The following is a 25,977-nucleotide window of genomic DNA, read 5'->3' on the forward strand; positions in this document are numbered from 1 at the left end:
ACTCCCAGTGCTTCATGACGTCCCACAGGGTCACAACGTACCCCAGGGACGCCCCGTCCGACAACCTCCATGCCCTTTGGCAGGCGACACTCGGGCGACACCATGACGCCTACTCCATCCCGCCCTCCAAGTTCCACCAAATCCTGAACACGGACAACGCCAAAGTATTTGTCGCTTACGCTGGCGATCCGGAGCAAACGCCTGCATCCCAGTCCGCCAAACTCGGCCCGTGAATCGGACGATCGGCCTTCCTCGTCGGTTGCTCGGAGCCAAGCGGGGGACAGCGGTAGCGGCGATGAGAACCAGCCTCATGGAGCTCCGCTGGGCTTTGCGGTTGCGTACCTGGTCAAGGTAACAGCTTCTACCAACCCAGACACGAAAGTGAAGGGCAGCCTGGGTGCTTTGGTGGTGTCGCCCGATCAGCAGGGTAAGGGCATTGGCTCGGCTCTGCATAATGCTGCGGTGTCCTACTTGGAGGAGGAGGTGCGCAACTCGCTTCCACCGAACACAGACGGCACACTACAGCTTGGCTCGACGTTCCCGCGGATATTCCCCGGCCTGCCAGACATCGAGTACCTACAGCCCGCGAAGGACTGGTTCGGCAAGCGAGGCTGGAGAATTGGTGAACCCGACGCGATCGACCTCTACTCGCCCTTGCCGAACGATGTCAACTACGACCCTTTCACCTCGGAGGCAAGGAAGCACGGCGTCGAGTTCCGGCACGCTCGCCCAGCCGATCGCGAGGCGCTCATGCGCATGGAGTTTACCGAGTTCGACTCATTCACCGTGAGTTTCTATCATTAATCGCTCTTGCAGCTAGCATGTGCCGTGGGAAGCTGACAGAAGGGCTGGCCAGACATGTTCCCCAAGATGATGTCAGCTGGCAAGTACGAGGACATCATCCTGGCTGTTAAGGGCGGCACCATCATCGGCGCGACATTCGCTGCCCTCCCGCCGTGCCCGCTACTTGACCAGCTCGTGTGGCCGAGCACGCTGGGCAAGAACTGCGGTTCGATCGCGTGCGTTGGAGTTGCCAAGGCCGGGCGTGGTACAGGTGCCGGCGTCGGTATGGTCGCTTACGCTTTCCGTGACTTGGCCGAGCGTGAAGCGGATGGGGTCTTCATCGATTGGGTTTCCATGAAAGGCTTCTATGAGCGCTTTGGAGCCAAGCAGTGGGAGGCCAAGTACTGCGACGGCACTCGGAAGGTTACACCGGCTCCTGCCCAGTCGGCATCTGAGGAAGGTGCCGAGTAATGCGCAACCTGCCGCTGCGAGTGAGGGACCAGCGGCTGTTGATTCGGGAAACGGGCCGACCCCGAACGACGCCAATGGCGGAGGCGCGGTCTCGACCAGCCAAGAAGCACCCACATACAGCCCGAACAAGGTGGACGACAATTAGACCCAGAACGCCACATTACACATGCATAGAATCGTAGATCACGCCTGTGTCACCCTTGCGCCAATGACGCTTTGCAGCCTTCAGAGGCAGAGGAATGTTTGCTGATTCCGGAATACACAGGTTCTAACATTTGCAATGTCGTTCGCCAAAAGCTGAACCAACTCTGTCATCGGCATACGAATGAGCCGTAGAGTAGTGTGCCGCCCGACTGCAAGTTGCGCTTGTCGAAGAGATTGGTGCGAAGTCGTTATCGCACGGTTACATAATCTTATCGCCGCACGTGGCTATCTGTCGTCATCAGTACGAGTCCTGCCGCCATCGGCGTTGTCGCCGTGTCTTCCTCGTCCACCTCGTGTTCCTCGATCGTCAGGCAGAACACCCTCCCTGATTAACAACGTAACGCGTCCATTGCCCACTGACCCACTACTCCCGCAACTCGAGCGCAACTGATGCGGAACTCGCTTCGAGTCCTCCCTTCTTCAATCTGCACATACTCCGCAAACGCTCGCAGAATGGCCTCCTCAACAACAGGTGATGCGGGGAAGGCAACGAGGCCGCAGCCAAGGGATATGGCGCACCACATTAACAAGCGGGTGCTGAACCAGGCCCCGAGTGCGATGAAGGCATACGGCGCGCTGGCGGACAGCAAGCCTGGTCTGACGTCCTTGGCAGGAGGTAAGCTGAATGGCGCGTGATGAGCTGACAACAGGACTTCCGGATCGTCAGTTTCGTCACCTGGACCCTGCTAACTGCCAGCCAACTTCTTTCCCCTGCAGCATGCGCACTTCACCTTGCCCTCCTTCTCGAGTCTGAGCGATGTTCAGAGCGCCATGGCCGGCCCCGCGGCCGCAATCCACCTCGACAAGTCGGGCGATGGGCCCGGACCAGCAGGTCTGATGGACCTGCGGACCGTGCTGCAGTACGGACTGACAAAGTCGTACCCTCAGCTCGTGGACCGGCTCATCGCGCTGAACGAGCTCCTGCACGGCGTCCCCCACAGCGAATCGGCAGTCACGGCGACGCTGGGGAATACGGACGGCGTGTCCAAGGCGATGACGCTGCTCGTCGAGGACGGGGATATTGTGCTCGCAGAGGAGTTTGAGTTCCCCGCGAGCGTGAACGCTGGTCGTGCCAAGGGAGCCACCTTCGCCCCCGTACCGCTCGACAGCGAGGGCATCGTCCCCGAAGCCCTTGACAAGATCCTGAGCGAGTGGGACACGAAGAAGGGCAAGAAGCCGCATGTCCTGCTCACGACGCCTTGCGGCCAGAACCCGACCGGATGCGTCTCGACGCCCGAGAGGATGGACGCAGTCTACGCCGTGGCGCAGAAGCACGACCTCGTCATGTAAGTGCATCCTAGCTTCAATTGTCACGTAACTCTAGCTGAGGATCAGTATCGAGGACGACCCCTACTTCCCCCTCCAGTACGCCGAGTACACTTCCGACGCCTCCAAACGCTCCGAGAATCTGGCCAAGGCGCGGGACTCTCTGCCACCCCTCCCCTCGACTCCAGAAAAGGACGACGCCCGCGCCGTAGCAGAGGCATTCAAGGCGCACGCCGGCGTCGAGTCCTACCTAAAGCGCGACGTGGACGGGCGCGTCGTGCGCCTCGACTCGTTCTCCAAGGTCTTCGGCCCAGGTATTCGGCTGGGGTGGGCGAGCGCGAGCCAGCAATTCGTTGAGCGTCTCTGGCGCATTGGCGAAGTCACGACGCAGACGCCGAACAACATGACGCAAGCCCTGCTCGCGTCGTATCTCGCCGAACCGAGCGCCATTGCTGCGGCCGCGGGAGGGGCGGCGCCAGAGCAGGGCGGCTGGGGCCTGGCGGGCTGGTTGAGATGGCTCCACGCCCTCCGCCTGTCATACGAGGCGAAGAGGGACTTCTTCCTCGATGCCTTTTACAGACACGTGCCCCAGGATATCATCTCGACCGTCCCCGCGCGCGGAGGTATGTTCCAGTGGCTCAGTGTTGATCTTTCGAAACATCCCCGGTACGACGGCAGCAACACGCGCGAACTCATCGACGAGCTCGCCGAGAGTCTCATGGACGCTGGGGTGCTCGTCATGCCTGCGCGACTCTTCGTCGTGGAGAGCGTGCCGGGAGAGAGGAACGATGAGAAACTCGCCGCGTTCAGAGCCACATTCGCAGGATCAGAGGAGACAATAGACAAGGGCCTGAAGTTGTTTGGAGACGAGATCAGGAGGTGGTTTGCGGAAGGAGCGAAGAAGTAGTGATAACCCATCTATATGAAAATGCATTGCAGAAAAGTGTCTATGAGGCTGAGGCTGGGCGCTGCGCCGGGCAGCAGGGTGGATCGAATGAAGGCTGGGCGCTCGCGATCGCTCAAGCGGCGACCGGGTCCGCGTCCCAGCCCAGCAGGATGTTGTCGATCAACCGCGTACGGCCGACCCAGAGCGCGCCGGCGACGACGAGCTTCTGGCCAGGCTGGGGTTCGCCGCGGATCGGCTCAAACGTGTCCGGGTCAAAGACCTCGACGTAGTCGAGCCTCAGCTCCGCATCGGGGTTGGCGAGCTTGATGTCCTGCACGTGCCTGTTGGCCGCCTCGACCATGGCCGCTCCGCTGGCACCCGAGACCCAGGCGTTACGAGCCGCCTGAAGAGCGGCGTGCAGCGTCGGCGCAACCTCCATCTCCTCAGCCGAGAGGTAGGCGTTGCGAGACGAAAGCGCGAGTCCGGTTGCCGGGTCACGGGCCGTCGGGAGGATGTGCAGGTTCTCCGGGAGCGGGTGAGCGGAGAGCAGGTCGGTCTGGAGCGTCTTCAGGATCAGGGCCTGCTGGATGTCCTTCTGGCCGAAGTAGGCGTGGTCGGGCTCCACGGCGTTGAAGAGCTTGGTGCAGACTGTCGCGACGCCGGTGAAGAATTGCGCTGTCGTTAGCTCAAGCGCGGGGTGTCTTAGCTGGTACTGCGACCTAGTCTGCCCGCCCTCGCGGGCTGCGTGGGACCAGATCACTGCAGCACCTTTAATACCGGTACTCACGCCTGGAAGCTCCCTCCATGACCTCTCCCCATCCCCTGAGCTGGACGACAGCACCCTTCTGCTGCTGCATGTTCTGCAGCTCCCCGCGCAGGGGGTACATTCCATCAACTGTCGGGGCGAACACGACGAGCGGGCTCTCGTGGCTCTCAAGGTGGCGAGGCATCGGTCGCCACCCGTCGTTCTCGCTGATTCCCAGACCCGAGATTGGTGCCCGCGGTCCTCCCGGCAGGAGACCCTTCAGCAGCTCGATGTCACGGTCCATTGTCCGAGGGTAGGCGTTCAAGTCCTCGTGCGGCGCGAACTGCATCGGGTTCACGAACAGCGACATGACCGTCAATGGGTGGCGCTTCAGCGAAGTGCGCACGAGCGAGAGGTGGCCCTCGTGCAGAGCTCCCATCTGATGTAAGCTAAGTTTCCTGGACGACAACAGCTGAGAACGACGGCGGCACATTGCGGCTACCATTGCGGAGGCTGGGGATGGCCGGAGCCGGGATATGCGGGCTGAGATGAGCGTGCATTGCCGACCACGCAAGCCAAGCTCGCCGCACCGCATGCTCGCAGCAGCATGCAAGTGAGCGAGTATGGTAGGCTAGCCCAGTGTTGTCCGATCTCCGACACCACCTCTGGTGTCGGCGTTGCTGACGCAATCCGGGCGACGGCCGTCCGTCGCCAAGAAATTTGTTTTCGTCGGAGAAGAGCGACACAGCGATGGGGCGGAGACCATCTGGTCCGCTCTGGGGAAGAATTTCGACCCCACTGATCTCACCACCACCACCGCCGCCATCGTTGGGGAGCAGCCAGTACTCACTGTCGGGACAAGGCCCACCTCAAGCCCCCGGGAGCGCGCCTCCTTCCTCCACCGGCGGAGTTGGGGGGCGGAACGGATGATGGGAACATGGCGGGGTGCGTGTGTGGTGCCGCTCGAGATGGTCGAGTGCAGGCGAGAGCAGGTCGAGCGCGCAGGTCGGGCAAGAGATATCGGCGGCGACATGGTGAATGGTGCGATGCCACGATGCTGCAGCTGAGTCTGTGACGATATCAGCACGGAGTGGCGGTCAGGTAGCAGGTGATCAGCTCGAGATTTGGACATTGCAGATTTCGAATCGCGGCCTTCAAGCCTCCGGCCGGCCACCAAACCTGGCAGGCGCGACCCTGGGAAGGCGTCCATTGACCCAAAGGACGTTGCCGCTCGGCGACCCTTCCGTGCGAGCTGTCACGTGATAGATGTGGAGACCCCACACTGTTGAGTGGACTGACGTCCGAACAATCAGCACCTGCGGGGGAAGGCGCACTCTGATGCTGTGAAGGTGCTCCTGGTCTTCCTCTTTCAACTCCGCAGGACTGCAAGACCTACAGCGATAGCTGAAAGTCACCCGAAGCTGCTCAGATGAGCGGCCCCGCCATGATCATGACGACGGAGGCATGGTACCGCTGGTCGGATGTGCTGTTCTGGTATCAGTCCATGCCGGAGGGCTCTTTGGAGGTGAGCTCCCTACATCCGGCGCATTGGCTAACGCTCAGCGCAGTGCCCTTGGAGCACTGATGCACCGAGATGCCCTCGCCTCTCCGTCACACCCACTGCGTGAGAAAGGTGCCTCTGGCATTCACGCAACGATAGGTGAGTCACCGCGCTGATGGTACTAACGGCAGTCACGTTCGCATGTGGCCGGCGCGCACTGTGCCTCTCGCTCCGGCAGGTCCAGTACCTGCAGCACTTTGTGTGGAGGGCATGCCTTGCGGACCCCAGCTATCTTGCTTCGTTGCACGCGGCGCAGGTTGCGGGCAAGTCATTGCAGGACCTGCGCCCTCCCGCCACGCCGTCAGTGCCGCCAATCCCCCTCCCGAATCACCCTGTGCTAGCTAGCTTCGTCTCCGCAACTGTAAGTTAAGCGAAGCCCTTGCTAAAACTGACCATCAGGAGCAAGTCACTGTGGACGGACGTGATATGAAGAAGCTCGGCGAGCGCATCAAGAAGGACAACAAGCGCATGGAGCGGGACGCGAGAACGGTGCCGGTGCTCGATACACCGCCCCCGCCCCCACCAGAGGAGGAGACGCCGCCAACACCTTCCTCGCCTGCGTTGAGCAACGCTAGCTCCGCAACGTTGCTCGCGGACCAAGTCCTGTCCGACGATGAGGCAGAAGAAGAGCCCGAGGTTACGGATCCCGACGCTTTACCTCGACCAGAGCCAGTGGGCAACGCGGAGCTGTACTACCGCGCGCACGTAGCTCTGGAGAGCGCAAGCCGCCGCTCTTTCCTCTCCTATTACCTCCAGGGGCAGGAACCGAATGCTGCTCTCGCTGCGCTGCCCGACTGGGTCGGGTGCGGCACCTTCTTCGCGCTTGTACCCAATGTCGTCGGTGACCAGCTCACAGATGTGGCGCTGTGCACGCTCTCCTTCCCTGTGGCAGGCGGCGAGATAGCTCCAACGCGCGAAATCAAGCACTTTGTGTATGTTCCAGCTTTTGTTTGGCAAGCTGTAGCTGACAATCAGGATTGCGGATGCTGCGCGCGGAAACTCGACACCAGCGCCAGGCGAAAGCGAAACGGTACACCGTGCCGAGCTGGCTGATCGTATTGCGGAGTGCCTCGATGAAGCATGGGAGTCTGGCGGCGGCGGTGCTAGATGTGAGCTGATATCAGAGTCTTCTTGAGCTGACATAGCAGATTTCGTGAAACACCCGTCAGAACGCAGCGACTTCACCGCCTTCCCCGAGCTCGGGTTATACGAGAGCGAGTGGCACTCCGAGATGGCAAGGGCAGGGGTGCCCCTCGCGCCGTGGACGGACCCGGGGGCGTGGGGCGAGACGTTCGAGGTGGTGAGTTCGACGACAAATCGTATTGCTGCTGGCACGAAACATGCAGCTGACAGACAGGACATAGCGCGTCTCCTCGAACCGATGGGAACGGCGGCGGGCGTCGATCTCTCATCTCGCAAGCCGGAGGAGCTCTGCGGCCTCTTCGACCTCGAGCCGCGCGAGGCTATATCGGCGGCCGAGCGGGCAGAGCTCCTCGTCGAGCTAGCTGGTGCTCGTGAGTATTGCTCACATGCTTCCTGATAAACTACCTCTTCCCTTCCACGGGTCCACCTCGTGGTTGACAGCTGCATCACTTCCCCAGCTGAGTCAGCGCCAAACGCAGCTGTGCATCTGCTTACCATTGCACTCTCTCCCTCCCCTCTCCCACCCGTTTCCTTACCAGCTTCCCGATGGTCCGTGAGCTAACAAGCAGTTCTGGAGACCCCACTGAACGCAACCTATGCCAAGTTCCTGGACCGCTGGGCGGAGCTCCAAGAGAGCTTCGAAAGCGTAAGCTTGTCCCTTCGCTGCAGCTAACGACCAGACCCAGAAGGCACTCCGGATAGCGACCGAGCGTGCTGTCGCTGCGGCCGCGGAACAGAACCCCGATGTCTCCTTGATGGCTGATTCCGCTGGCGCAGGGAAGGAGGGAGCGGCAGGACAAGTAGAGGGTGAGGGGAAGCCTAAGACAAAGAAGAAGAAGAGAAAGGGAAAGAAGAAGCGCAAGCCTAAGGCTGCCCCTTGCCCCGACTCCGCGTCTGATCCTACGGCGCAACCAGAATCAAACGCCGGCGTTGCATCAGAGGCAGAGGGCAACACGACAGCGACCGAGCCGACTGAGGACGACGACGAGGTCTCCGACGAGAACGAAGAACCCGACTTCACCGGCGGCGTGCTTATCGGGCGCGACGGCCAGTTAGTCGAGTATGTCCGCGAGCTTTGAGCTCAAAATTCACATGTCAAGCGAGTAGAGACGGAGATAGAGTGCAGAGGTGCAATCTGTAGAACTGTATATGTAATTTGCATGGCACACTGCTGAACATACTTGGACATCGTGACAACTGTGAGTGGTTCTAGACTACATTGTGAATTTGAATGGTTTGGTGATCGTCCTTCCTTCCTTCCTTCTCTTACGAGCCCGCGCTGTCGAGTCGCTTTAACATGTCCACAGCCGTCTCGCCCGACGCACTCGCGCGCTTCCGACTCAGCGATAGACCAGAGAGGAACCCGCCCTGGCCAGGCGAGCCGCTCTTCGTAGCGCTAGTGGAGGGACCGAGCGGCGAGGGCCGGAACGGGTTCTCGATGTCCATGCTGGGGATCGAGGGCCGCTTGCCGATCGTCCGGTGTACGAGTGCCTTGGGGAGCGAGTTCTGGTTTGGGCTGTTCTCCGCGCTCGTCGTGACTGCGGCCGCTGGAGAGGCCTTGGCGCCGCCGCTCGGAATCGGCAGGCCGCGCGGGTGTGACGAGGCACTGGACGCCACGGACGAGGGGCGGCCCGCTCCGCCGGGCGCCGGGCGGGGGGGAGGAGAGCGAGCCGCGCGGACGGCGCGCTACTGGCGACATAGGACTGGTTGGCGACGAAGGAGGCGGGGGCGGGCTGCCGGCGATGTTCACGTCCGACTCCTCGGGACGGGGGTGGATCCCCTTCGCGAATGTCGGCGTGGACGGCTTGGCGGGCGATGCGTGGGCCGAGTGCGACGCGGATCCGATTGCGGCAGCCGACTTTTTCAGCGGCTCCGCGGCCGCAAGCTCGCTCGGCGGGCTGTCGTCCGTCGAGTGTGCGCCTGCCGAGTGGTCCGCCGAGTGGGCCGAGTGCGGAGACGCACGGTCAGACTCCGAAGCCGCCGGGACAGGCGCCGGCGGCTGGTTCACAGAAGTGGTTGGCGTGGGCGTTCGAGAAGAGGGCCGCGAGGATCTCTTCTCCCGACGCTCGCTTCGCTCTGGCGAGGCGCGGCGCGAGCCCGCTTTCGACCCTTTTGGGGACTCCTTGGGCGTGCCCTTTGGTGAGTCCTTAGGAGGCGGAGGTGACTTCGAAGCCTGCTTAGGTGAAGCGGCTACGGGTGACGCAGAGTGGGGAGATGTCGCTTCCGGAGAAGACTCCTTCGGCGAGGGAGCGGCGGCCTTGGGCGAAATGCTCGTTGGGGACGTACGCTCCCGGTCCCTCGAGATGATGTTCGCTGGCTGCTTCGCGCGAACCGCGGTCGGCGCTGTGAGAGCTCGCTCGGGGTGCGGAGGGTGGCTCGCCTGCGCAGTCTGTCCTGCCGGGCCGCTGGTCGAGCGCCGCGTACGGATAACCGTAGGGATCCACTCCTCAACGTGGTGACTGTAGTAGCGCAGTCCCTCAGCGAGACCGAACGGGTTCGTGCTCGGCGAATCGCCGTTGACGATCGCCTCGTCCGTGCCCGTGATGCGCGCGAGGTAGTAATCCTTGCCCTGAAGCTGCTGGCGGATCTGGTCCGTGACGTGGAGGAAGTGGTGAGGCGCACTGACGTTGAAGGCTGCCCAGGCGTTGACGGCCGCATTCCGCGTTGGGAGGAAGAGCACGAGATCGCCCTTGCCGAAGCTCGAGATCGTGATCTTGTTGCGCGACAGGTCGCGATACTGCTTACACGATTTGGACAAGCGGCGCGCGAGATTGATGGTCTTGAGGACGGCATCGGCGAACGACTCGAGCTCGAATGCGGACGCCTTCTCTAACGAGCGAACGAGGAAGGCGCTGTCCTTCAGTTCGTTTGAGCCAATGGACAGGATCGAGGGCGGCGGTGGCGAATTTGCTCGCTGCGGCAACGATAGACTTCCAGAAATCGTCGTCGAAGCCGAGATCGCTCCCATGAGTCGGTAGCACGCCTCGTGGTATTTGCCGCAAAGCTGCACCGACTCCTTCAAAAGCTCAGCCTGGTGAGCATCCTTCTGAGTAAGCTGCGTCGAGCTGTCCTTGGCGACAGCAAGCTCGCTGGCGAGCAGAGCCTCGCGGCGCTGCACATCACGAAGTTGCGCCTTCGCCAGCTTGAGCTCTGCCTTCAGGCCATCCTCTCGACGAATGGAGGCGTTCTTGACGCTGTTCAGCTTCTCATCCATTTCCTTGCGGACCTCCTCGAGCTCCTTCGTAAGCGTCAGATTCTGGTGCTCGAGGACAGCGCGGTCACCATCAGCCTCCGCAATCTGGTCGCGCATGAGACGCTCTGCCTCCGCACTCTTCTCCTTGATCGCCTTGTCGCGGTCCTTCTGGGCTTGCACGAGTTGAGCGGCAGTCGCCTCGAGCTCGACCTTGGCACCCGCAAGCTCCGACTCGTAGTTCTGGGCCAGGAGCTGCGCCTCTCCGAGGTCAGTGAGGATGCGTGTCCGCTCGTCCTGCATATCCTTCATCTGGACGATAAGAGTCGTTTCGGCTGATCGGAGGCCGTCAACGTCGAGGAGTGCCTCCTGCAGACGGACGCCTAAGTCGGTCGCACGGTCCTTCTCCTGCACCATATCCGCCTGCAGAGCGGAGACGAGCTCAGAGTGCTCCTCAAGCTCGCGCATGCGATCCTCGTGGTCACGGGTCTTCTCCTCAAGCTGGTCCATGAGCTTCTGCTTCTGCACAGCTTCGTCGCTGAGGTCGTTTCGAAGCCGAGCGACTTCATCCTTGAGCTCGGCCTGGCGGGCGTTCAGGGTTTTGATCTCCTGCTCCTTGGACTCCTCCAGCTCCTGCATCCTCTCCAGATGTTCTCGCTCGAGCTCTGCAATCCTCGCTTCGTAGTCCGCGTTCTGGGCGCGCAGCTTCTCTGTTTCGCCTGGGGTCTCTCGCTGGGCAGCATTGATGACAGCCAAGTCGAGTGCTTGGTTCAAATCTTCGTTAAGGTGATCAAGAGAGGGGAGCAGCTCAGCTAGCCGGTTCGAGAGCACCGGGATCGGGTTCTCTGTAGGGTCGAGGCTCATGAATTCCGGGTCGTCCTGCAGCTCCTTTATAGACGCAACCAGCTGCTCGATATCACCCTTCCCCAGACCGACGGAAGTGAGCGCCTCCGCCCCGTTGATCGACATATTGATACGGGGCAGCTGGCTCTCCTCGAGCGCCGGAATCTCCCACGGGAGCTGGTTCTCCGTCTTGTGTCGCTGACGTCGCTTCGCCTCCTCATCGAGATACGTGTTCACGGCATGACCGATACGGCTTGCCCACTCCACGAGAGAATGTGAGAACTCCTTTCGTCGGACGATCTCAACCACATTGGCGGCGTAGGCAAACGGCAGGTTGTGCAGTCGCTCGAGATGCGGAAAAGCGCTCTTCTGCCGCAGATCATTGTCGAGGTCCGTCATCGGCCGGCTAAACTTTGTGATTCGAACTTGGTAGTCGGCGATGCTGCGAAGATGCTGATGGAGCTCAAGCGTGAAGTCGTTCTTAGGTCAGCTAACCCGACAGCTCGTAAGCTCACCTTGATCGACGTCATGCTCGCCAGGTCTTCTCGCATGGCCTGGTCCAGTTCTCGGAGGTTTTGCCGGAAGTCGACTGAAGGTTAGTTTGTTTGAGTATATCGAGACTCACGTGAATCAGCCTGCATTAGAGCCTCGACCTGCTGCATGGCGAGCTCTATCCGCCCGAGCGCCTCGGCGAACTCGGTCTCGACGCCGTGTATCCTGTGCTCTGCCTGTTGCAGATCGGCGTCCGATTGCAGGGCGAGCTCGTCCATCTCCGATGCGACATTGTTATATCGTGTCACTTGGTCGGCTGACAGTCAGCTTACGGCTCTGTAGTAATCCCAGCTAGCACTCACTGTGCGCGTACTGGCACAGATCTCGGACTTGCTCCATCTTCTTCGTGTGGATCCAATCGAGTAGGGACTTGCGGCTCTTGTCATCTGTGTCCTTATCTCGGCGGCGATAGAGGCTCTCGTGCACGGTCACCTTCGGTAGCATCGCCATGTCGACGTCATACCCCTTGAGGAGTTGGTCGTGTGCGTCGAGCTCATCGTCTACGCGTCCGGTGAATTCTCGGAATGCTTCAACGATCGGGCCGAGGTGGAATGAGAGGTTGGCGTAGGCGATGCGGAGGGCATGGGCTTGCGCCTTGAATAAGGACTGGAGGTGGCAGAGATGGTCATACGCGGACACAAAGGGCGACTGGGCTTGCGCCAATTCGATGTCCCCCGACACTGCCCTGTCAGCACAGGCCTCACAAGCCTCATTCATTCAGCCGAGCGGGGCCAGCGGGGACCTTCATGAGACGTGCGCACATGCGCCTCCATACCCCTTCGGTTCCTGCCCGCTCCCGGCACTTCACTCACATAGCAACGGCGGCGGGAGGACGACCTCCTCCCGTAACTCAGCGGCCCAGCGTTCGGGCTCGCTGAAGAACGTCTCGCGGTTGAACAGGTACACGATCTCCGTGTGCTGCGAGTGGTGTAAGAGGCTGTAGGACGATCGGCGCCGACGACGTACGGATGAGGATGCACCTCCACCTCTCTCCCAAAGCTCCTCGAGCACCTCCTGCTTGAGCTCGCGTCCGTCCTCGGTGAAGAGGAGGATGTTGCCGCTAACGACGCCGGTGGCGGCGGAGACGTCGGCGTACACCCCTTCCAGACTGGTGGTCAGCGCGGGATGCTTCTGCTTAAAGCGGGTGACCGGGGTGGAGCTGGCCCGCTCGGTGATTGTTGTTGGTAACGATGGGTGGCCAATAGTGGGTAGGGGGACTCACGAGTCATAGTCGCTCAAGGCGTGTTCGACCTTGACGATGCCGCCGTCCGAGGCGAGATAGATGTCCATCTCTGCCGGACGGTGTGGGGTGAAAGGGAGTCGATCAAGAAATGGTGGGGTGTGTTGTGGTATAAGAGAGGAGGGGGTGAGTGGTCGCAATGATGCCGCGATATTTGGGTGCGTGTGGGTGACTATGGTGTGAGATGAGGCCGAGTCCACTAGCACAAGCGGTAGCCCAGTGTGACGCATGCGACTCGCGACCGTGCGGGGTCTCCACCCTTCGAGTCCACTCAGCACACGCGTTCGGTCACGTGACATATTCGGCCGACCCTTGCAACTGGCTCCGTGTACCACCTACGGTGCGATATGTGATAGTGCCTGCTTCCTCCCTGCTCCGCATTTCTGATAACTGAAGTTCAGGTTCGTTATCATCTGCGTTCTCGGCTGCTTCTGCCTACTGGTCTCCAGCTTAGGGGTCACAATGGTTTGCATTGGAGATAGAGGCTGTGTGATCGGAAAGCGCTCCTCGGTAAAAAGTGGCTTACACGCGTGCAGTCGAACGGATTGTTGTTTGCCAGAGCACCGAATGTTGAACAGAACGGCGCACGTCGATTGCAACTCATGGTGCCTCTGTACGTCTTTGGTGTATACAGTGGAGATTCTCACCTTCACCTTGCTATGACGTACTGACAAGTGGCTGACGAGACAGACCATCAGATGAGTGCCCATGTGCTGTGGCATGTGGCTGCCAGGTCTGGCTGTGGTTAGGCCGTACCACGGCGACATGCACGACGGCCGCGGGCTAGTGCATGCTAGTACGAGCATTGATTTAGCGCCGGGCTGGAACATGCCTCAAGAACTGTGGCTGGCTCTGAGCTGTAGCGTCGGTAAACTTCGGCTTCGGCGGAGTAGCTGGCATCAGATTGAGCAGCAGTGAAGTACGCGGATGTGGAGAAGTCACCGTTGGTGGGCGACGGTTTGAGCACACGCAGTGGGAGTCTGTTGTGCGCGAGGCTGGTTGTGCTGACGTCTAAACAACTGCCACAGTGTCTACTGGCATCTGATGCCGGGGTATGTGTCTCACACGATCTGGTGGCGAGTGCCCCTGCCACCTGTGGTCGGATCCGATTCGAATCGTCCGCATCGCATTAGGATGTCATGTTGCGACCCAATTTCCAGATGGCTTCGTGGCTAGCGTAACCCGCAGTTCAACGGCGAAAAGCAAGTATCAGAACTAGTACGCCTAGTCGGGGACGTGCATCTGCCAAGTGCTCTTCGAGACCGTCGGAGCTATGCCTACGTCCACCAAACCGTGAGGTCACTCTCGGCTGAACTCTGGGACCTGCACTGAGCGGACCTGTCTGAGAAGCTCAGCTGTCGCTGAACCACGGCTTCAGCAGGAGCTAGCTGCGCAGATGACCGGTCCCAGTTAGCCGCGCAAGCGGTTGACGCTGAATACTGGAAATTTGGCCTCCTGACCGCCACAAGCACACCCGATTTTGGAGTCGAGATGGAACATCGAGCAGGTAGTTCTCCAGGTTGATACCAATGCGCCAAAGGTACTTGACTGCATTCCGTACGTATTGCGGAGTGGCTGAGGTGTGGACGGCCGCTTCCCGTCTCACGCGGTTGAAAAGCGTTATCCCTTGAAATCGGCGCTCAGGTCTCGAAGTTTGGGGTGACCATAATGACTACGAAGTAGCAGCGCACACCTAATCTTGGCAGTTGCATTCGCGTTCTCAAAAGGTGTCCAGCATGGTGAAGAGAGGCGCAGCTCATCCTTTTCTATTCAAAAGCAAAACAAGAACCGAGTCGACCATTTCAGTGGCACTTTGCGTTTATTCCACGACATGTGCCAGAAGGCACTCCACCATCACGGGGTCCTGTCCGTGTCGTAGCAGGAAGCGGTTACATGGTGAGCCTGATGTCCATTGATGCTGGAGTGTGTGAGCAACATCGAAGGTGGAGCTGCGCCTCTACAATTGGCAAGAACGCAGCGCCACTTAATCAGCACAGACTCTCGAGGCCTGACTGCGAAGTAACTTGCCATCACGAAAGAGACAGCTGAAGGCGCAGTCAACAGCCAGGGCACGGGCCGGAGCGGGGGGCATGGCTGTGCCGGGCCCCCTTTCACGGTCTGCGCTTACGTGCGGGCGGGCACGCTGTCTGAATAGCTGCAGGGCGCGGTCGAGGAATGGGGGACGGAGAACTGGCTGTACCCTGACCTTGAAGCGGAGGTGCGAAAACGGACACGGCCGGCAGAACCACAGTGACGGCTCATCGATATCCGTCGTTGGCATCCACTGCTTACCTCGAGTTGCTACCATCAGTGGCCCACTCAAGCTACTCAATTTATTATGAGGTCCCCTGGTTCATGCCGTGGCCAGGTACATACACAGCCCACCCACCCGATCGAAGGACGTGTGGCACCACCGCACTTTGGCTCCGTGTCGGAGGTGCCAGGCTCTGCTCGTGTCTTCCCCATGATGCACTTGTCCTCGATACAATGGTCGGTGTGCGGTCGGGTTGAATGCACGTTATAAAGAAAGTGGGACCGTTAGTGATTGTCCGAGGAGCCGTCGGGGTGACCTGCCCTTGGTGGTAGCCCTCTGCCACAATCAGTGCCTTCGATACTGTCGTGAGCGCTGCATTGTCAGCGAGAGTCGGTGAACAGAGGGTAAAGGCCCTGAGATTTGACATCAACGATATCGCAGGGTTTGGCTGCCATCGGCAGGCGTCAGGTCGAGTGCGCCTTACGGTGATGCGCTCAATGAAATGAATCAACGAACAGCTAACAGACTCTGTCGCTCTTTCCTCGTTGAGATCAGCCAAGAGTCGGAACTCACGAGACCTTATCAGAGGTAGGTCATGGACATATGTGCAGAGGCGAATGCTCACGGCGAGAATCTGGGCTTTTTCCTTGTGTTCGCGCAAGAACTATCTTTCGGTACTCAAAAGGACTCCGACTGCGCAGTATCTGCGCGAGATGGCACCCTGCTCCGACAGGCCAGGAGGCTATGGAGGCCAAGAGGCTATGATGTATAGCTCCAGGTCTGCGATGTTTGCCTCTCACAACGCATCGGTGGCATGCGGCTGTAAGTGGTGATATCCGGGAAGGAGAGCGTAACACTCGGTATGCCGCACATTCCTCAGGAACCGGGTGACTTTCGGGCGAGAGTGGAGGTTAAGTGAACGTTAGGAACCACGCGCTGAACACCTGCTCAGCTAGATAGGAGGCACACATGGGCGGCGTGGGGTGCATGTAACTGGGCACTCACCATAGCGGCGTGCATCTAGAGGACAGCGACGCGACCAGGCGGGTCCAGACCAGCGATGAGAGGAGTAGTTGGGGAATGGCAACTGCAGCGCCGGTGCCATCAGGGATACAGGCGTACGAGCCTCCCTTCTTTGTGGGAGCAGGGGGACTGCGGAAAATGCAACTCAGACGGGCATCGGGTCGGCGAGGTAGTGAAGATAAATGTCGTGGAGCAGTTCGAGCCCCAGAAGCGGGTAGAGACAGACTAGGACTCAAGGGAAGAGAGGTGAGATGAGATTTATAACGATCGGGGTCTTGACATAATCCGTTTCGGATTCTGCTGTCCAGGGGACGACTGTATTAGCGGAGCTCGCCATCGATGGGTGAAGATGCAGGTGTATGTTATATTAGGAGAGATGGAGAGGAGACTGACAATCAGAAAGCGAATAACATTGCGGAGCATCACAGTGACCGGCCCTTGAGGCCGAAACGCCGTTGTGACTGGAGTAATCTGGGAGGCTCTGTGCTACTGGTCAGCCATCCACGCACACCGCGGTTTCCACCATGTGCCCCCTCGAGAAGGTCCCTGCGCCTTGAACGCTCGTTATCTGCGCATCGGTCTCCGCAGGACATGCCAATAAACTGCAAACGCTTCACGTACGTAACCCAAAGAGCCAGCACAGTACTGCGGCCGGGTCGTGTTTGATTGCGTCACTTTTGATTGCCTCTGATGGAAACGGTCGAGGGGTCCGTCTGAACTGCAGCTCCACGCTCCATGGGATTGGGTGAGGCAAAAGTAGGATCTCAGAACACGAAAGCCATGCTCTGCAGGACGTCGCCGGAGAGTGTGCGCGCTATACGTTGGAGGTATTTAGGGTTACTGAGTTCTGGGCTGTTGATGAGAGGGAGCAGCGGCGAGGAAGAGGATAGTGTCGGTCGTGGTGCGGACATGCTCGGCTGCGCAAGGGTAGACCACCGGCGGAGTTCGGTTTGCCGTAGGATCGCCGATAGACAATGACAGTTTGTTATCCTCTATGCAACACGACACCCGCGCCACCGTCAGTCGGATTTGCATGTGCTGCTCTCGTGTCAAGGGTATATTTCGTTAGCATATGCAATACCTCACTGTGCTGTACACATGTCTGCACATGATTGCCGTTTAAAGTTTGTAGTGGTCACTCAGGATCGCCTGTCACGCGGCTGGCCCATGCCGCATACCGCGGAGCCAAAGCCAGTTACAGGTCTCGGACCAACAGGTTCGGAGTACACGCCACACATTCGCATCTGACCCAAGCTTACGGCCCGGGACTGTGAAGGCACAATGAAGCGGAGAAGCTGACATTACCCCTCCCACAAAGGTGTTGGAGAAAGCGCTGGGTGTGCACGAGCTGGAAGGGATGAAGCTGGCATCCGTGGGATTCTGCTGGTCCGGCCATCGCGCCTTGTTCGGCTACCCTGTCTCTTCATTAACGGTCCCATGCAGCTTCCTGTGCGCCGAGTGCGGTCGGTCTCGGCTCACGTGCCCCTATCTCGCCTCCCGGCGGGGGTGGAGCTGCCGTGAACACTACGGATGAGACGCAATTTCCGACCTCATCCTGACCGCCTAACAGCGACTCAACGCCGCGTCCGCAAACCAGGCTCACAGTGGCACACCAGGAGTCGTAAGCCACCCGTGAATAACACTCTTCATGCTGATTCCAACCATCGCCCGTACGAGTTGGTGTCAGGGCATCCAGCAGGTGAAACTCCAACGCACAGAATCGTTCTCTGTCACCCAATTTCACAGGCTTTCTAGCGACGCTGTGAAGGCGCCAAGTGTGAACAGCAAGAGTGGTGGTGGGTACGCTGATGTTCACCTTTCGCATCAAGTTTCTCGGATACATTCTTCAGTTGGCATAGGTTCGCATAGCGGTTCGCACTCGCCTGATGGCACAGCGTGGCGAGCTATGAGCTCGAGGCTGCAATGCGAGTGGCTCAGAGGCCGAGCATCCTTTGGTCGTGCAATCATCAGGTCCAGGCACGAGGTAGGAAGGCAAAGGCAGTCCGGCGGGGCAAGGGCCGCCAAGTTGAATGATGATGCAAGATCACTTAGAACAAGGTACAGGCGGAGCCGCACGCTCAGCCGGCAGGAGAGCCGAGGACGCGAGCGTGTGGCGGATGTTTGGGATGACCGGATCGCGCTTCGGCGCCTGCTGGTTGGCCCAGAGGGATGGGAAGCCGCCAGCCCAAGGCGTCCGCGGCATGTGGGGGCCGTCTCTCCATTTCTGTCGGGTGCCGTGCCAGGATGCTGAACCCCATCGTCATCAAACTCTACCGCCCGAAATGGGCACCACCATAGCACTCTGCTTAATATTGCGCACTCAACAGTGCTCGGCGCATGTACCAGAATGGGCGCGTCTTAGCCTCACCTCGCACCCTGCTCACCCTGCTTCATCGGCATCACTGCTGCGCACAACATTGGGGCTGACTGACCCGGCCCACCCGGACGATTCTCGGACGCGTACGCGCCTCACAATTCCACGACCCGTCATCACGCTCGCGCGCCGCCAGCTCTACGCCCCGTCGCCGCCGCTGCGCACCGACCGCTTATAATGCGCGCAACCCAACCCCGCCACCCCGTCCGCCCACAACTTCACCACCGAGGCTCTCTTGCACCTACACCCTTACATTCCCGACCACAATTACCGACACCTCCTATCACGCTACCTGGGATGCGATGGGCGGCCCCCGGCACCGTGTCCATGGCTTCACACTCGACTACCGCTCCAAACCACGACCACCTTACGAGCCGGACGCAGAAGACGAGGACCATGGTCCTGAACCATCCGAATCCTACGCCTCGCCATCCGCCTTCAGGTATGTCGACTCCTTTCGGAACGCGATTGGGCCCGCTGGAACAATGGAAGGTCGGAATGCTGAACGGCTCTTGCATGTTCTTGCATCCACAACAGCCGTGTTAACCTCGGCAAGTCCTCGATCAGACACACACCGTCGATCACGGATCGAGGCGAAAAGTGCCGAGTGTGGCTGGTGGCGATCTGTCAACTGACTCGGGTCCTCGAGGCGATCACCCACAGTTCACATACTCGATACTCATGCTCCACCAGCGCATATCTCACAAGTGCCTTTCCTCATGCTTTCCGATGTTCATTCTTCCCAGTGTCACACCCAGTGAGCTGACATACAGCACATTACCTGCCGATATATGGCGGGAGATCTTGTGCCAGTTGGCGGCGGACTATTGCTACGGTGCCCTCTCGAACGTGGCGTCCACCTGCCGTGCGCTAGATGAGCTTACCGCTCCGATACTCTACCACCGCTTCCCGGTGACCGAAGGCACTCTGCTGTCTTTGGCGCTACACTTTCCGATCGGCACCGAAGCAGCTCGCCTGAAACTTCTCGAGCAAGTGTGCGAGTATCAACATGAGGCGCTTGAACTGGTCCGGATATCTCCAAAAGTAGCATCGCGGCGACGACGCCGATTGCGTCTCGTGAAAGCGCTCGAACTCGCGCAGCGCACATCCTGGCTCGGCCCCGCTCTCGAGGCGTTCTTCAACTCCTGCTCTGGACTCGTATTTCCCAACGTGCGAGCTGCCACTGTGCGAGCACTAGGCACTTGGCCCAACTTCTGTTTCTGCTGCTACTCCCCGTGGCGCCTGGCATACTCTGTGATTCTGGGCCGGCTAGCGCATCCAGAAGAAGTATGCTACAACTTCCCCGCCGTCGAGGAACCACCAGAGGACGTGAGCCGCTGGGTCGCCCGACCGAAAGAGGCGCACATCCAGCCCCTGATGCCGATCGACCTCGTGTTCGACCCTGCGTGGCTGGGCCCGCGAGTCCGGAAAGTGACATATCACGACCACTCGGCAGAGGATGGGCTCGTAGCTCTGCAAAACGTGCATCACGTCGTGCACATCCCGATCGCGCCTGGGCCGAATCCGAACCGGAGGCGGTTCTGCCGCAGGGCATTCATCCAGGCTGCCATTCGCGACAAGACTGTGCGGTACGGCAAGGACACGACTTTTGAGTTCGTGCTCGACTCGCTTGCGGATGATGAGTGGGAGGGCGTCGATCCCGCGCCTGGGAGTGAGTGGGATGAGAAGGCAGGCCAGGAGAAGGAGTACGCGCCCGTCTCACATTCTCTCAACCACCACACTAATGGTGGACACCACGCCCACGCACATAACGGGTACGGGTCCAGTGCGACACGCGCTATAGAGTACTTCTACTGGAGCAACGTGCGGGAGCCTCCGGCGGCAAATTTGGCGGAGGAGAAGGCGGCGACCTTTGAGATCGATCGATGTCCTACGCCCAGCAGCTGGGATCGGATCAGGGACGATGCGGACTGTGTCGAGTGGTCCATGGCGGAGGGGCATGAGCCGTGCACGGCGTGCGGCATGCCGCTCGTCAGCGAGGATATGGTGACCCAGCCTGGGTCAGCTTCGTCGCTGCTCAGGCCACGACCAGCGAAGGGCGTGCTCAACTGAGGGGTCGAGTAGTACAGTACATACACAATAGACCCGTCATCGATCAGATAGAGCTTGAGTAGCACCGCTATTACATACTCCTATGCATATACAACTCCCAGATCACACTGCCATCGTCTCAGGAACTGCCGATCCTTTGTTTCACACGCTCCGGTGAGCAAGAAGAGTGGCGAAGGCCGAGACCGGTGCCACACCTCGTTGAACCTAACGGTCAGATGACACCACCTGACGACAGCCTCGGCAACCGAAAGACCTATCACGCCGGTCCAGGGTGCCTAGATGTATATGCCTGGAAGCGATGCAAGCCACGAGATGAGTAGCGGAGAGGATCTGCAGCAACTACGCAAACGTGCAATGTGGTAACGGTATCTGCATGCAGCAATGGAAATGTGTAGCATAATCTTACATTCTACGGGTAGGCGAGCTCTCGAACTAGTGTGACTTAGAGGTACAGGGACGGGCTGAAGATGATCGAGTTGGGCTTCTCGAGCATCTCGAGAGCCTTTGTGAATTTCTCCTCGAGCTCCTTGTTTCCGATCGCGTTCGCGGCCTGGCCCATCTGGCGCAGCAGCTCCTGCAGGCGGCGGAAGCAGCGGATGATGCTACCCTCATACACGTCGGTGAGCTTGCAGAGCTCGGCGAAGGAGGCACCCTTGCACCACTGCAGCACCGGCTCCATCATCTCGACCTTGAACGACTGCACGTACTCGTCCTCGACAACGGGGATCTTGGACTCGTTCGAGACCTTGGCGATCCGGCGGGCAGTCTCCTGCAGCACACGCAGGGGCGCGGCGAGCTCCTCGCGAATCTTGACCTTCGCCTCGGACTTCTCCTGGAACACGAAGCAGGACAGCAGCGCCGCACACTGCTCCGGCGTGAGCGGGTTGAAGGTGCCGCCGAACATCATCTCGGTCAGAAGCAGCTCGTCACCGGTGCTGATCTCGCACGCCACTCGGCCCTTCATCTCGACAACGTCCCGGACGTCGTGAAGCCGAGACGACGCAGGACACGCTTGCGACCCTTCAGCTCCTCAAGCTGCAGCACATCGTGCACGGACGAAATGCGCTTCTTCAGCGAGCGCACGGACGCGATCGCCTTCTGCTTGCGGTCATACTCGTCGTACTTCTGGGGAAGGTCGGGAGATGACGTGATAGGCAAAGTCTGGATGCGGTCCTCGAGAATAGCGATTTTCTGATGTCAGCTTGTTCGTCGGGGTCTCAGCTTACCTTAACAAGCTTCTTGAAAGAGTCGTCCTTGATGCCCATGTTAACGACGGGGTCGAGAAGCGCAATGCCCTTAGGGAAACGCTTCTTGACCTCGTTGACAGCGCGGAAAGCAGTGTCCTTGTCCGACTGCGAGCGGAGGTCCTTCGGCAGGTGGAGACGGACAGTGGAGACGGCCTGGACAGTGGAGAGGAGAACACCGATGATGGCGGTCTCGCCGTTGTCACCGGGCCCGGGGGGCTGGATGCCCTCGGCGTTCTTGTCGCGAGGAACCTGCGATCCTGAGGCGACCTTGACAAGGACGTCGATGACATAACCCTTCTGCGGCGGGTCATTCTCGGTAACAATTGGCGGGCGTCCCTTGGGGTTGACGACCTTGTTGTAGCCAACAACAACGGCCCAGCCAAAATCGCGGCCGCCGTCACGAATCTCGACCATACGGCCGGGCTGCATGAACGGCAGGACATACTGCGGGTGCGTGATGACAGACTTGAAGTCGCCCTCAAGCACCTTCAGCTGGTCGCGGAGGTCGTAGTACTCGGCAATGTCGTCCTCGTCCTCGATCTTGATCTCGTCGCGCTCCTCCTCGGCAGCCTTGAGTTGCTTCTCGAGCACAGGTACGGACAGGCTGTTCTGGAACTGGTAGAAGCAGCGCTCGAGCATGTACTCCGGGCTGATACCTTCGACACGCATAAGATTGATGATCATGTTGTAGCCGAGATGGAAGGCAGAGTCGAGGCGGTCTGCCTGGCCCTTGACCATACCCTTGGCGGCCTCGGGCTCGATCTTCTCATCACACATCATGATGACGATACCACGCGCGTCGAGACCACGACGACCGGCACGACCAGACATCTGGATGTACTCTCCTCCGGACAGAGTACGGAACTCCTTGCCATCGAACTTGCGGACCGAGGTGAACACGACAGTCTTGGCAGGCATGTTGAGACCGATGGAGAAGGTCTCGGTGGCGAACAGCGCCTTGAGAAGACCCTCCTGGAAGAGAATCTCGATGACCTCCTTCAGGATGGGGAGAAGACCACCGTGGTGGATTCCGATTCCGCGCTTGAGAAGAGGAAGAATCTGCTCAATCTGCGGCAGCTTGCGGTCGTCCTCAGACAGAGCGCCGATGGCGTTCTCGAACACCTGCTGGACAGTGGCGGCCTCGTCCTCAGTGTTGAAGTCGAGCTTAGACATCTGCATGGCAAGCGCCTCGCACTCGCGCTTCGAGAAGGCGAAGATGATGACGGGGTTCAAGTTGCGGCTCATGATCAGCTTGACGATCTTGTAGATGTCGGACACTCCGCCCTTCATGGCGCCTCCCTTCTTCGTCTTGCCCTTCTTGTTGCGTCCAGAGTTCGGGTCGGCGGGGTCTTCTCCCTGACCAGCAGCGAGCGCAGCCATCGCCTTCTGGAAGTTATCCTCGCGGAAGTTCGATCGCTCGTCCACGACGAGGTAGATGCCCTCGGAGCCAGCGGGGAAGAGGTAGTGCTGCAGCGGTGTCGGTCGGAAGTCGGTGTAGACGATGTGACACGGCTGCTCGTGCGTCTGGCACCACCACTCGGCAAACTCCATAGAGTTGGGAATAGTGGCGGACAGGAACACACAGCGCACCTTGTGCGGGAGCAGGATCAGCGTCTCCTCCCACACGACACCACGCTCTTTGTCGCGCATGTAGTGCACCTCGTCGAAGATAACCCATCCGACCTCACGCATGACCTCGGAGCCGCGGTAGAGCATAGAACGCAGAATCTAATGTCAGTTGCGGAAAGCGACCGACGAACTCACCTCCGTCGTCATGACGAGACACGATGCAGTCGGGTTGATCGTCACATCACCAGTCATGAGACCGACATTCTCCTGTCCAAAGTCCTCCTGGAAGTCACGGAACTTCTGGTTGGAGAGAGCCTGATTGTCAGTTGTGATCGAGTACAACAAGACGCACCTTGATGGGACTCGTGTAGACAACACGCATGCCCGACTTGAGGGCGGTGGCGATGGCAAACTCGGCGACGACGGTCTTACCGGCAGACGTGTGCGCAGACACCAGAACAGTCTCGCTGCGCTCAATACACGAGGTGGCGACATACTGGAACGGGTCGAGCTCGAACTTGTACGTCCTCGCCGGCGGGTCGAGACGCTTGTGCTGCGAGATCGGAACGTACGGGAAGCCGGGAGGGATGGCGACCTGCTTGTTAGCTCGAAAACCTGATCGAGTAGCTCACCTGATGTCTGACTTCATGAACAAGCTTCAGCTTGCCCTCATCCGCAGCGTGACCACCGCCCAGCCCCTTGCTGGCGTCGACCTCACGCTCCGCCTTGAGCTCGTACTCGTCTGCTCGCACGGGAGCCTGTCCCGGAATATGCCCGTCCTTGGACTCCTCGACAGGTCCGTCCTCGCTGGTCTCTCCTTTGAGGTTCTCATCGAGTGTCTCCATCGGGTCCTTCTGCGCCTCCTCAAGCGCGGCCATCGGATCGTCGTTCTGGGCCGGCTCCTCCTGAGCTTCTTCGTCGTCTATCCGGGGCGCCTTGGTCTTCTTGGCGGCGGGCGTACCATCTTCGGCGGCACGCTTTTTCGTCTTCTTCCTCGGTGTCGAGGGGCCGGCAGCGGCTGATGCTCTGGCCATGGTGTGATAGAGTGTCTATGTGGATACAGACGGATCACAGTGGATCAGTCTCCAAAAACATTCATCATTAGGAAGTGGAGGTGGACTCACACCACGTGGTAGCCGTGCCTGAGTGCGGAATGGGAGAAAAGGAGAAAAATTCAGTGTGGGGATATTAACTCCGCCTTAGGAGAGAGCAAGGCTGAGTGAGCGTCAGAGCAAGGCAGAGGGTTAGGCCGGCAGGTCCGATGAGCGAGCGTGTGCCAGGAAGGTCGCTCGCCTGCGCCTGCTGCCAGGGCGGAGCCTCGGATCTTTGCTTGACTTTGAATTTCAAGCTGCACGGCGTTCAACTCGATATTTTGCCATCCATCTCTAATCTCGCCTCCGTCTCCTTCCCCTCCTCCTCCTCTTCTCCTTTCCACCTCCCGACCCTCTCGAACGCACCAAAATGTCTTCCCTCTTCGGCGGACTCTTCGGCGGCTCCAAGCCCGCCCAGCAGGACAAGCAGGACTCTGCCTCGGCCGACATCTTCTCCCAGACCCAGTTCCGCTCAACCGTCCAGCCGTCCCAGCAGCCCCCGGCTTCGGCTGAGGGCACGATGAAGGACATTGCGCTCGACGCCAGCGCCGGCCCGTCCCAGCCCCCTGCCACCCCTGCCCCCGCCCCGGAAGCCCCCTCATCGCTCGGCATGCTCCAGTCCTCGTTTGACGCTTCCAAGCTCCACCCCATGGCCAACCTCGGCGACAACCTCGACTTCCTCAACCTCGACGAGGACAAGCTCACCGACATGGAGGGCGCAGAGTCCGTCCTGCCCTCGCGTGGCTGGACTGACGACCTCTGTGTCGGCACCGGCACCACCTACCTGACTGGTCTCCTTACGGGAGGCGCCTGGGGAATGAAGGAGGGTCTCTCGCGACCGCTCGGCCCGAACCCCTCGATGCGTCTGCGACTGAACAGCGTCCTCAACTCGTGCACCAGGAGAGGAAGCTTCACGGGCAACTCGCTCGGTGTCCTCGGTAAGCTTGCCTGGTTGGAGTTTAGCTAACATCAGCCATTTTCTACAACCTCACCAACTCTAGCTTAGACTCTCTGCGCGGTCACCACGACGCGCTCAACTCGATCGGCGCCGGTGCCCTCTCCGGCGGTCTTTTCAAGTGCACCTGTGAGTACACCTTGCTCTGCTACTCTTTTCCCGTGAAGATGAAAGCTGACATTCAGCTGGTGTCCGCCCCGCCGCCGTCGGCGCGACCATGGGCGCTGGCGCGATGGCCGCCTGGTAACTATCTGTAGATGTAGACGCGATCGGCCTTGTATTATTTGCATGCACTCTACTCCCCATCCCATTATACAAACTTCTGGTGGCAACGGATGGCAAACTGTTGGTGGTGCTCGGCCGCTCGGCATGGCTCGGTGGAGGAGGAATGGGTGGAAAATCGGGGAACTGTAATTCGCATTTAGCCCGCTCGACTTGGCCGCCTTCATGGCCCGCTTATCCGCTTGTATCGTTTAAATCGGGGCGTTACTATATTCCGCTACAGAC

General features: G+C 59.7%; 7 protein-coding genes across 7 annotated transcripts; 4 read left to right on the top strand and 3 right to left on the bottom strand.

Annotated features, from left to right (window-relative positions):
• Positions 1-14: 14 nt before the first annotated feature.
• Positions 15-1,254, top strand: A1Q1_07719 (uncharacterized protein; the record flags this gene model as incomplete). Its single annotated transcript, XM_014326731.1, has 3 exons — positions 15-229; positions 291-786; positions 844-1,254. The coding sequence occupies 3 exons, from the start codon at positions 15-17 to the stop codon at positions 1,252-1,254; spliced, it is 1,122 nt and encodes a 373-aa protein (XP_014182206.1).
• Positions 1,255-1,911: 657 nt separating this feature from the next.
• A1Q1_07720 (uncharacterized protein) lies at positions 1,912-3,631 on the top strand (the record flags this gene model as incomplete). Its single annotated transcript, XM_014326732.1, has 3 exons — positions 1,912-2,074; positions 2,156-2,744; positions 2,794-3,631. The coding sequence occupies 3 exons, from the start codon at positions 1,912-1,914 to the stop codon at positions 3,629-3,631; spliced, it is 1,590 nt and encodes a 529-aa protein (XP_014182207.1).
• Positions 3,632-3,743: 112 nt separating this feature from the next.
• On the bottom strand, positions 3,744-4,860 carry A1Q1_07721 (PAN6 protein; the record flags this gene model as incomplete). Its single annotated transcript, XM_014326733.1, has 2 exons — positions 3,744-4,351; positions 4,398-4,860. The coding sequence occupies 2 exons, from the start codon at positions 4,858-4,860 to the stop codon at positions 3,744-3,746; spliced, it is 1,071 nt and encodes a 356-aa protein (XP_014182208.1).
• A 3,595-nt stretch (positions 4,861-8,455) lies between these two features.
• On the bottom strand, positions 8,456-12,934 carry A1Q1_07722 (myosin heavy chain; the record flags this gene model as incomplete). The annotated part of the gene is made up of 7 exons (XM_014326734.1): positions 8,456-11,534; positions 11,588-11,657; positions 11,718-11,891; positions 11,947-12,324; positions 12,457-12,562; positions 12,611-12,803; positions 12,867-12,934. The coding sequence occupies 7 exons, from the start codon at positions 12,932-12,934 to the stop codon at positions 8,456-8,458; spliced, it is 4,068 nt and encodes a 1,355-aa protein (XP_014182209.1).
• A 5,903-nt stretch (positions 12,935-18,837) lies between these two features.
• On the top strand, positions 18,838-20,608 carry A1Q1_07723 (uncharacterized protein; the record flags this gene model as incomplete). Its single annotated transcript, XM_014326735.1, has 2 exons — positions 18,838-18,977; positions 19,309-20,608. The coding sequence occupies 2 exons, from the start codon at positions 18,838-18,840 to the stop codon at positions 20,606-20,608; spliced, it is 1,440 nt and encodes a 479-aa protein (XP_014182210.1).
• A 442-nt stretch (positions 20,609-21,050) lies between these two features.
• Positions 21,051-24,458, bottom strand: A1Q1_07724 (uncharacterized protein; the record flags this gene model as incomplete). Its single annotated transcript, XM_014326736.1, has 6 exons — positions 21,051-21,440; positions 21,692-21,781; positions 21,835-23,550; positions 23,620-23,724; positions 23,777-24,019; positions 24,057-24,458. 6 exons carry the CDS (start codon positions 24,456-24,458, stop codon positions 21,051-21,053), a joined length of 2,946 nt encoding a protein of 981 aa, XP_014182211.1.
• Positions 24,459-24,885: 427 nt separating this feature from the next.
• On the top strand, positions 24,886-25,717 carry A1Q1_07725 (import inner membrane translocase subunit; the record flags this gene model as incomplete). The annotated part of the gene is made up of 3 exons (XM_014326737.1): positions 24,886-25,453; positions 25,522-25,599; positions 25,656-25,717. The coding sequence occupies 3 exons, from the start codon at positions 24,886-24,888 to the stop codon at positions 25,715-25,717; spliced, it is 708 nt and encodes a 235-aa protein (XP_014182212.1).
• Positions 25,718-25,977: the final 260 nt, after the last annotated feature.

Source organism: Trichosporon asahii (genome assembly GCF_000293215.1).
Source record: "Trichosporon asahii var. asahii CBS 2479 unplaced genomic scaffold scaffold00017, whole genome shotgun sequence".
Taxonomy (NCBI): domain Eukaryota; kingdom Fungi; phylum Basidiomycota; class Tremellomycetes; order Trichosporonales; family Trichosporonaceae; genus Trichosporon; species Trichosporon asahii.